General features: G+C 39.3%; 1 protein-coding gene across 2 annotated transcripts in view; it reads left to right on the forward strand.

The window, feature by feature from the left end:
* The window catches only part of f8 (coagulation factor VIII, procoagulant component), a 36,753-nt gene extending 25,657 nt beyond the window's left edge, over positions 1-11,096 (forward strand). For both annotated transcript variants that reach the window (XM_021583414.3, XM_036970394.2), the window contains 2 exons: positions 10,014-10,196; positions 10,429-11,096. In XM_021583414.3, the coding sequence (XP_021439089.2) occupies positions 10,014-10,196; positions 10,429-10,584 (339 nt within the window). In that variant the 3' untranslated portion in view covers positions 10,585-11,096. The remainder of the gene's footprint in view (positions 1-10,013; positions 10,197-10,428) is intronic.
* The last annotated feature ends 1,060 nt before the right edge of the window (positions 11,097-12,156 follow it).

The raw sequence follows: 12,156 nt of genomic DNA on the forward strand, positions 1-12,156 counted from the left end.
AGTTATATAGCAGATATGATCAGTTATATACCAGATATTATCAGTTATATAGCAGATATGATCAGTTATATACCATATATGATCAGTTATATAGCAGATATTATCAGTTATATAGCAGATATTATCAGTTATATAGCAGATATGATCAGTTATATAGCAGATATTATCAGTTATATAGCAGATATTATCAGTTATATAGCAGATATTATCAGTTATATAGCAGATATTATCAGTTATATAGCAGATATTATCAGTTATATAGCAGATATTATCAGTTATATAGCAGATATTATCAGTTATATAGCAGATATTATCAGTTATATAGCAGATATGATCAGTTATATAGCAGATATGATCAGTTATATACCAGATATTATCAGTTATATACCAGATATTATCAGTTATATACCAGATATGATCAGTTATATACCAGATATGGTCAGTTATATACCAGATATGATCAGTTATATACCAGATATGATCAGTTATATACCAGATATGATCAGTTATATACCAGATATGATCAGTTATATACCAGATATGGTCAGTTATATAGCAGATATTATCAGTTATATAGCAGATATGATCAGTTATATACCAGATATGATCAGTTATATACCAGATATGATCAGTTATATACCAGATATGATCAGTTATATACCAGATATGATCAGTTATATAGCAGATATGGTCAGTCATATACCAGATATTATCAGTTATATAGCAGATATTATCAGTTATATACCAGATATTATCAGTTATATAGCAGATATTATCAGTTATATAGCAGATATGATCAGTTATATACCAGATATGATCAGTTATATAGCAGATATGGTCAGTTATATACCAGATATTATCAGTTATATAGCAGATATGATCAGTTATATAGCAGATATGATCAGTTATATACCAGATATGATCAGTTATATACCAGATATGGTCAGTTATATACCAGATATGGTCAGTTATATACCAGATATGGTCAGTTATATACCAGATATTATCAGTTATATAGCAGATATTATCAGTTATATAGCAGATATGATCAGTTATATACCATATATGATCAGTTATATAGCAGATATGGTCAGTTATATACCAGATATTATCAGTTATATAGCAGATATTATCAGTTATATAGCAGATATGATCAGTTATATAGCAGATATGATCAGTTATATACCAGATATGATCAGTTATATACCAGATATGGTCAGTTATATACCAGATATGGTCAGTTATATACCAGATATGGTCAGTTATATACCAGATATGGTCAGTTATATAGCAGATATGGTCAGTTATATAGCAGATATGATCAGTTATATACCAGATATGGTCAGTTATATAGCAGATATTATCAGTTATATAGCAGATATTATCAGTTATATACTAGATATGATCAGTTATATACCAGATATGATCAGTTATATACCAGATATGGTCAGTTATATACCAGATATGGTCAGTTATATACCAGATATGGTCAGTTATATACCAGATATTATCAGTTATATAGCAGATATTATCAGTTATATAGCAGATATGATCAGTTATATACCATATATGATCAGTTATATAGCAGATATGGTCAGTTATATACCAGATATTATCAGTTATATAGCAGATATTATCAGTTATATAGCAGATATGATCAGTTATATACCAGATATGATCAGTTATATAGCAGATATGATCAGTTATATAGCAGATATGATCAGTTATATACCAGATATGATCAGTTATATACCAGATATGGTCAGTTATATACCAGATATGGTCAGTTATATACCAGATATGGTCAGTTATATACCAGATATTATCAGTTATATAGCAGATATTATCAGTTATATAGCAGATATGATCAGTTATATACCATATATGATCAGTTATATAGCAGATATGGTCAGTTATATACCAGATATTATCAGTTATATAGCAGATATTATCAGTTATATACCAGATATGATCAGTTATATACCAGATATGGTCAGTTATATACCAGATATTATCAGTTATATAGCAGATATGATCAGTTATATACCAGATATTATCAGTTATATAGCAGATATGATCAGTTATATACCAGATATGATCAGTTATATACCAGATATGATCAGTTATATGCCAGATATGATCAGTTATATACCAGATATGATCAGTTATATACCAGATATGGTCAGTTATATACCAGATATGGTCAGTTATATACCAGATGTGGTCAGTTATATACCAGATATGATCAGTTATATACCAGATATGATCAGTTATATACCAGATATGATCAGTTATATACCAGACATGATCAGTTATATACCAGATATGGTCAGTTATATACCAGATATGGTCAGTTATATACCAGATATGATCAGTTATATAGCAGATATGATCAGTTATATACCAGATATGATCAGTTATATACCAGATATGATCAGTTATATACCAGATATGATCAGTTATATACCAGATATGATCAGTTATATACCAGATATGGTCAGTTATATACCAGATATGGTCAGTTATATACCAGATATGGTCAGTTATATAGCAGATATGGTCAGTTATATACCAGATATGGTCAGTTATATACCAGATATGGTCAGTTATATAGCAGATATGGTCAGTTATATACCAGATATGGTCAGTTATATACCAGATATGGTCAGTTATATACCAGATATGGTCAGTTATATACCAGATATGATCAGTTATATACCAGATATGGTCAGTTATATACCAGATATGGTCAGTTATATACCAGATATGGTCAGTTATATAGCAGATATGGTCAGTTATATACCAGATATGGTCAGTTATATACCAGATATGGTCAGTTATATACCAGATATGGTCAGTTATATACCAGATATGATCAGTTATATACCAGATATGGTCAGTTATATACCAGATATGATCAGTTATATACCAGATATGGTCAGTTATATACCAGATATGATCAGTTATATACCAGATATGATCAGTTATATACCAGATATGGTCAGTTATATACCAGATATGATCAGTTATATACCAGATATGATCAGTTATATACCAGATATGGTCAGTTATATACCAGATATGGTCAGTTATATACCAGATATGGTCAGTTATATAGCAGATATGGTCAGTTATATACCAGATATGATCAGTTATATACCAGATATGGTCAGTTATATACCAGATATGGTCAGTTATATACCAGATATGGTCAATTATATAGCAGATATGGTCAGTTATATACCAGATATTATCAGTTATATAGCAGATATGGTCAGTTATATAGCAGATATGATCAGTTATATACCATATATGGTCAGTTATATACCAGATATGATCAGCTATATAGCAGATATGGTCAGTTATATAGCAGATATGGTCAATTATATAGCAGATATGGTCAGTTATATACCAGATATGGTCAGTTATATAGCAGATATTATCAGTTATATAGCAGATATTATCAGTTATATACCATATATTATCAGTTATATACCAGATATGGTCAGTTATATACCAGATATGGTCAGTTATATACCAGATATGGTCAGTTATATACCAGATATGGTCAGTTATATACCAGATATGGTCAGTTATATACCAGATATGGTCAGTTACATACCATATATTATCAGTTATATAGCAGATATGGTCAATTATATACCATATATGATCAGTTATATACCAGATATGATCAGTTATATACCAGATATGATCAGTTATATACCAGATATGGTCAGTTATATACCATATATGGTCAGTTATATACCAGATATGGTCAATTATATACCATATATGGTCAGTTATATACCAGATATGGTCAGTTATATACCAGATATGGTCAGTTATATACCAGATATGGTCAGTTATATACCAGATATGATCAGTTATATACCAGATATGATCAGTTATATAGCAGATACGATCAGTTATATACCAGATATGATCAGTTATATACCAGATATGATCAGTTATATACCAGATATGATCAGTTATATAGCAGATACGATCAGTTATATACCATATATGATCAGTTATATAGCAGATATGATCAGTTATATACCATATATGATCAGTTATATAGCAGATATGATCAGTTATATACCAGATACGATCAGTTATATAGCAGATACGATCAGTTATATACCAGATATAATCAGTTATATACCATATATGGTCAGTTATATACCAGATATGATCAGCTATATAGCAGATACGATCAGTTATATACCAGATATGATCAGTTATATACCAGATATGATCAGTTATATAGCAGATACGATCAGTTATATACCAGATATGATCAGTTATATACCAGATATGATCAGTTATATAGCAGATACGATCAGTTATATACCATATATGATCAGTTATATAGCAGATATGATCAGTTATATACCATATATGATCAGTTATATAGCAGATATGATCAGTTATATACCAGATACGATCAGTTATATAGCAGATACGATCAGTTATATACCAGATATGATCAGTTATATACCATATATGGTCAGTTATATAGCAGATACGATCAGTTATATAGCAGATATGATCAGTTATATACCATATATGATCAGTTATATACCAGATATGGTCAGTTATATACCAGATATGATCAGTTATATACCAGATATGATCAGTTATATACCAGATACGATCAGTTATATTAGCTATGTTGCCTTCTTCAAAATACTAGTGGAAAGTCCTTAATCCTATCGAATTTTTTACACTTTGCAAATATTTGTGATACGAATACTATGGGAAGATAAATAAACAGATACATATTGGTGGTATTTAAAATGTTGTTTGTTCTTCACTGGTTGCCCTTTTCACATGGCATTAGGTCACAAATATTGCTGCTGTAATGGCACACTGTGGTATTTTACCCATTAGAAATGGAAGTTTAATGGGAGCTAAAACAAGAAGCTCCCACGCTGAGGTCTGTTCAACGCTGGTCCGACCAATCTGATTCCACGCTCCAAGACTGTTTCCATCACGTGGACTGGGATATGTTTCATATTGCGTCAGACAACAACATTGACGAATACGCTGATTCGGTGAGCTCATTAGAACGTGCGTTGAAGATGTCGTTCCCATAGCAACGATTAAAACATTCCCAAACCAGAAACCGTGGATTGATGGCAGCATTCGCGTGAAACTGAAAGCGCGAACCATTGCTTTTAATCAGGGCATGGTGACCGGAAACATGACCGAATACAAACAGTGTAGCTATTCCCTCCGCAAGGCAATCAAACAAGCTAAGCGTCAGTATAGAGACAAAGTAGAATCGCAATTCAACGGCTCAGACACAAGAGGTATGTGGCAGGGTCTACAGTCAATCACGGATTACAAAAAGAAAACCAGCCCAGTCACGGACCAGGATGCCTTGCTCCCAGGCAGACTAAATAACTTTTTTGCCCGCTTTGAGGACAATACAGTGCCACTGACACGACCCGCAACCAAAACATGCGGACTCTCCTTTACTGCAGCCGAGGTAAGTAAAACATTTAAACGTGTTAACCCTCGCAAGGCTGCAGGCCCAGACGGCATCCCCAGCCGCGCCCTCAGAGCATGCGCAGACCAGCTGGCTGGTGTGTTTACGGACATATTCAATCGATCCCTATCCCAGTCTGCTGTTCCCACATGCTTCAAGAGGGCCACCATTGTTCCTGTTCCCAAGAAAGCTAAGGTAACTGAGCTAAACGACTACCGCCCCGTAGCACTCACCTCCGTCATCATGAAGTGCTTTGAGAGACTAGTCAAGGACCATAGCACCTCCACCCTACCTGACACCCTAGACCCACTCCAATTTGCTTACCGCCCAAATAGGTCCACAGACGATGCAATCTCAACCACACTGCACACTGCCCTAACCCATCTGGAGAAGAGGAATACCTATGTGAGAATGCTGTTCATCGACTACAGCTCAGCATTTAACACCATAGTACCCTCCAAACTCGTTCCTGGGTCTCGACCCCGCCCTGTGCAACTGGGTACTGGACTTCCTGACGGGCCGCCCCCAGGTGGTGACGGTAGGTAACAACATCTCCACCCCGCTGATCCTCAACACTGGGGCCCCACAAGGGTGTGTTCTGAGCCCTCTCCTGTACTCCCTGTTCACCCATGACTGCATGGCCACGCACGCCTCCAACTCAATCATCAAGTTTGCGGACGACACAACAGTGGTAGGCTTGAATACCAACAACGACGAGACGGCCTACAGGGAGGAGGTGAGGGCCCTCGGAGTGTGGTGTCAGGAAAATAACCTCACACTCAACGTCAACAAAACTAAGGAGATGATTGTGGACTTCAGGAAACAGCAGAGGGAACACCCCCCTATCCACATCGATGGAACAGTAGTGGAGAGGGTAGTAAGTTTTATGTTCCTCGGCGTACACATCACAGACAAACTGAATTGGTCCACCCACACAGACAGCATCGTGAAGAAGGCGCAGCAGCGCCTCTTCAACCTCAGGAGGCTGAAGAAATTCGGCTTGTCACCAAAAGCAAACACAAACTTCTACAGATGCACAATCGAGAGCATCCTGTTGGGCTGTATCACCGCCTGGTACGGCAACTGCTCCGCCCACAACCGTAAGGCTCTCCAGAGGGTAGTGAGGTCTGCACAACGCATCACCGGGGGCAAACTACCTGCCCTCCAGGACACCTACACCACCCGATGTCACAGGAAGGCCATAAAGATCATCAAGGACAACAACCACCTGAGCCACTGCCTGTTCACCCCGCTATCATCCAGAAGGCGAGCTCAGTACAGGTGCATCAAAGCTGGGACCGAGAGACTGAAAAACAGCTTCTATCTCAAGGCCATCAGACTGTTAAACAGCCACCACTAACTTTGAGTGGCTGCTGCCAACACACTGACTCAACTCCAGCCACTTTAATAATGGGAATTGATGGGAATTGATGTAAAATATATCACTAGCCACTTTAAACAATGCTACTTAATATAATGTTTACATACCCTACATTATTTATCTCATATGTATACGTATATACTGTACTCTATATCATCTACTGCATCTTTATGTAATACATGTATCACTAGCCACTTTAAACTATGCCACTTTGTTTACATACTCATCTCATATGTATATACTGTACTCGATACCATCTACTGCATCTTGCCTATGCCGCTCTGTACCATCACTCATTCATATATCTTTATCCCTTTACACTTGTGTGTATAAGGTAGTAGTTTTGGAATTGTTAGCTAGATTACTCGTTGGTTATTACTGCATTGTCGGAACTAGAAGCACAATCATTTCACTACACTCGCATTAACATCTGCTAACCATGTGTATGAGACAAATAAAATGTGATTGATTTGATTTGAGTTTATCTATTTTTTATTTGTTTTCTAATTCTTTGTGGGTCTGTGTGATCTGTGGGAAATATGTGTCTCTAATGTGGCCAGACATTTGGCAGGAGGTTAGGAAGTGCAGCTCAGTTTCAACCACATGTTGTGGGCAGTGTTCACAGTTTCTCAGTTTCTCTGTTTCTCTGTTTTTGTAGAAAAACTTTTTGTGGAAGGTACTACACCGCACACAGACCCCTTCACACACTCAATGTTGTCGAGATACATTGAGTTTCCTTGTAGGCCGATTTGTCAGGGAAACTGTGAAGCCAGCTCTACAGCCTGTTTCGGAATGAGTCTTTTATTAAACAATGTGAAACAAGGTTTCTGTTTGATCCTTTTCATGACATCATGCATAGCTGTTCTTTATATGGCCTAAAATAAATGTGTTCATATGGTCACAGTATTATCTATAGGTTTTAATGAAAAACAATAAACATACACATTTAATAACAGACTCAGGTATTCTGCCACGGTGTACTCTCTGTTTAGAGACAGATAGCATTCTAATTTGTTCCGTTTTTGGGTTGATTCTTTCCATTGTGTTAAATAGTTAACTTTCTGCTTTCTCATAATTTGGTTGTGTCTAATTGTGTTGCTGTCCTGAGGCTCTGTGGGGTCTGTGTTTGTGAAGGGACTCTTCTCTCTGTAGGTGAGGGCTTTGTGGTGGAATGTGTGGGCATCGCTTGCTTTTAGATGGTTGAAGGATTTAACAGCTCTTTTCTGGATGTTCATAACTAGGTAGTATAATCTTAATTCTGATCTGCATTGTCTGGGTGTTTGCGTTCTACACAAAGTATATTTTTGCTGAATTCTGCATGCAGAGTATCAATTGGGTGTTTATCATATTTTTTAAATTATTGGTTGGTGAGTGGACCCCAGACCTCACAACCATAGAGGGCAATGGGTTCTATAACTGATTCAAGTATTTTTAGCCAGATCCTAATTGGGATGTTGATGTTGATGTTCGTTTTGATGGCGTAGAAGGCCCTTCTTGCCTTGTCTCTTAGATTGTTCACAGCCGTGTGGAAGTTACCTGTGGTGTTGATGTTTAGGCCGAGGTAGGTGTAAATATTTGTCTGCTCTAGGTCACCAGTGTGTAGATTGAATTTGTATTTGTGGTCCTGGGAACTGGACCTTTTTTGTTACACCATTATTTTTGTCTTACTGAGATTTACTGTCAGGGCCCAGGTCTGGCAGAATCTGTACAGAAGATCTAGATGCTGCTGTAGGCCCTCCTTGGTTGGTGACAGAAGCACCAGATAATCTGCAAACAGTAGACATTTGACTTCTGAGTCCAGTACAGTGAGGCCGGGTGCTGCAGTCTGCAGCCATTTTAACATTTGCTCAGTACATTGTTTTCACTGAGGAAATTAGAGTCTGCCGTTAATGATAATGCAGAGGATTTTTCAGAGATTGGTTTTGACGCAGATTCGACTGTAATTATTAGGGTCAAATTTGTCTCCACTTTTATGGATTGGGTCCTTGGTTCCAAATATTGGGGAAGATGCCTGAGCTGAGGATGATGTTAAAGAGTTTAAGTATAGCTGTCAAGGGGTGTGTAACTGGTGGCAGGGAAGTCAAACTCAGGAGAGCAGAACTTGGTAAATGGCCAGAGCTGTTTAATGCACATAACTACCAGTTTACAAAAATAACAAAACACACATGGGCACAAAACAATCAACAATTCCCGACAAGGACATGAGGGAAACAGAAGGAACATATACAACATGGAATTAGGGAATTGAAACCAGGTGAGTGTGAAAACAAGACAAAACAAATGGAACGGCGATGGCTAGAAGACCGGTGACGTCGACCGCCGAACACCGCCCGAACAAGGAGAGGAACCGAGCCAATTGGAATTTGTGATCTGTATATTTTATAATTTTATTTAGAATACCATCAACATCACAGACCTTTTTGGGTTGACTGCTAGCTGCACTGCTGTGCACGGTGTTAACTATCATCTGGACCTAGCTGCTCTGCTGTGCACAGTGTTAACCAGCATCTGGACCTAGCTGCTCTGCTGTTCACAGTGTTAACTATCATCTGGACCTAGCTGCTCTGCTGTGCACAGTGTTAACCAGCATCTGGACCTAGCTGCTCTGCTGTGCACGGTGTTAACTATCATCTGGACCTAGCTGCTCTGCTGTGCACAGTGTTAACCAGCATCTGGACCTAGCTGCTCTGCTGTGCACAGTGTTAACTATCATCTGGACCTAGCTGCTCTGCTGTGCACAGTGTTAACTATCATCTGGACCTAGCTGCTCTGCTGTGCACAGTGTTAACTATCATCTGGACCTAGCTGCACGGCTCCCGAGAGGCGCAGCAGTGTAAGGCACTGCATCTCAGTGCTAGAGGCGTCGCTACAGACCCTGGTTGTATCCTGGGCTGTATCACAACCAGACGTGATTGGGAGACCCATAGGGCAGCGCACAATTGGCCCAGCGTCGTCCGGCGCTAGGGTTTGGTCGGGGGAATAAGAATCATTGTAAATAAGAATTTCTTCTTAACTGACTTAACTACTTAAATAAAGGTTAAATAAAAAGTATATTTAAAAAACGCTGTGCACAGGGTTTCTATTAATGTATTGCACCTCCTATAACCCACCCCCACTTCCTCCCTCCTCCTCCAGGCCAATAACCCCCATGAGTGGCTGCAGGTGGACTTCCTGGTTATAAAACGCATCACAGGGGTCATCACTCAGGGGGCGTGGTCTATTCTGACTCAGATGATGGTGACAGAGTTCTCTGTAACCATTAGCGACAACGGCAACTCCTGGTCCAACGTGGTTAACGAGGGAACGCAAAGAGAGAAGGTATCACACACACATCACTCATTATCATCAGATTTATCACAGGCTACATTTCAGTACACACACACCTTCCTTAGCATGCAGGGAAAATGTGATCTGCAACCAAGCAGATTTACGAGACCTGATTTTGTAAAGAGCACAAACAGTGACAACGCTGTAACATGTTTAACTTTGAGTTTCCGAACTGGGTTTTGTGAGCCAGCTCTGTTTGACTCTGCCTCCTCCTTCCTCCCAGATGTTCTTGGGGAACATTGAGCCAGATGAGGAGATGCTGAACCTCTTTGATCCTCCTCTGTTTGCCCGCTTCATACGGATCCACCCCAGAGGCTGGCTCAACGACATAGCCCTGCGCCTGGAGTTCATGGGCTGTGACACCCAGCAGCGACACTGAGAGACAGGGCAGGGGTCCCCACTGTGCAGCTCCACACTCAGGCCCACCTCATCTTTGTCTCTTCTATTTAATGAGCATAGCAGTGACGTGATGATCATGAAATAGTCATGTCATTGATGGATGAACAGAGTGAGTTTAAAAGGTTTGTTTAGCTAGGATCAGAGTCATAAATGATATGCTGTTGTAGTATGTCTATTGATGAGCTTCAACTGAGAATAGCTCTTAGGTCTGGTCACTCCACTATCAACAGTATAACACATTACGTCAGTTTATGAAGACTGAGTCTCAGACGGTTTGTCTCATGTACAATATATACTACTACAAACACTATGACTTCAGACATTCCGGATGTGATCCAATACATGTCAATAGTACAGTATAACAGTTATTTCTGTCTGGATGTGACCGACTACAGTAATCTGTACAGTACTGTATGTATATGCAATGTATCATATGCACTGAGGGGAGAGGGATAGAGTTTATATTGTTAAATAAAATTGGAATTATATCAAGCCTGGTCCCAGAGGTCAGTGTTGCGACACTTCCCTGCATGCACACACACACACACACACGTCCTCCCATGCTTTCTCATCATGTCCTGTTCACCATCTCCCTTCCGTGACAGGAAGCAGTTTTGTCTTTGCTTTTGTTTTGTTCCTTTGCTCCAGCCCAGGGGGACATTGGCAGTGGCTCGGTGTTTCTCTACGATTAGGGATGGTTGTTTCACCTTCCTTTGCCTCATTCCCGTCTCTCCAGACTGTTATTTAGTCTTATCCACTTCTCACAGTCTCTCAAGCCATTGGCAAGTGTGATTCATTTTGTATAAAAACAGACACAGAGAGAGAAAGACAGCAGTGTGTGTGTGAGAGAGGAAGAGAGACAGCAGCATGTGTGAGAGAGGAAGAGAGCAGTGTGTGTGTGTGAGAGGGAGTACAGTGAGCAGTGTGTGTGTGAGAGAGGAAGAGAGCAGTGTGTTTGTGAGAGAGGAAGAGAGCAGTGTGTTTGAGAGAGAGGGAGTACAGTGAGCAGTGTGTTTGTGAGAGAGGAAGACAGCAGTGTGTTTGTGAGAGAGGAAGACAGCAGTGTGTTTGTGAGAGAGGAAGACAGCAGTGTGTTTGTGAGAGAGGAAGACAGCAGTGTGTTTGTGAGCGAGGAAGAGAGCAGTGTGTTTGTGAGAGAGGGAGTACAGTGAGCAGTGTGTGTGTGAGAGAGGAAGACAGCAGTGTGTTTGTGAGAGAGGAAGACAGCAGTGTGTTTGTGAGAGAGGGAGTACAGTGAGCAGTGTGTGTGTGAGAGAGGAAGACAGCAGTGTGTTTGTGAGAGAGGAAGACAGCAGTGTGTTTGTGAGAGAGGAAGACAGCAGTGTGTTTGTGAGAGAGGAAGACAGCAGTGTGTGTGTGAGAGAGGAAGAGAGCAGTGTGTTTGTGAGAGAGGGAGTACAGTGAGCAGTGTGTGTGTGAGAGAGGAAGACAGCAGTGTGTTTGTGAGAGAGGAAGACAGCAGTGTGTTTGTGAGAGAGGAAGACAGCAGTGTGTTTGTGAGAGAGGAAGACAGCAGTGTGTGTGTGAGAGA

This window comes from Oncorhynchus mykiss, chromosome 25, assembly GCF_057628025.1.
Source record: "Oncorhynchus mykiss isolate SJ-2025 chromosome 25, ASM5762802v1, whole genome shotgun sequence".
Taxonomy (NCBI): Eukaryota; Metazoa; Chordata; class Actinopteri; order Salmoniformes; family Salmonidae; genus Oncorhynchus; species Oncorhynchus mykiss.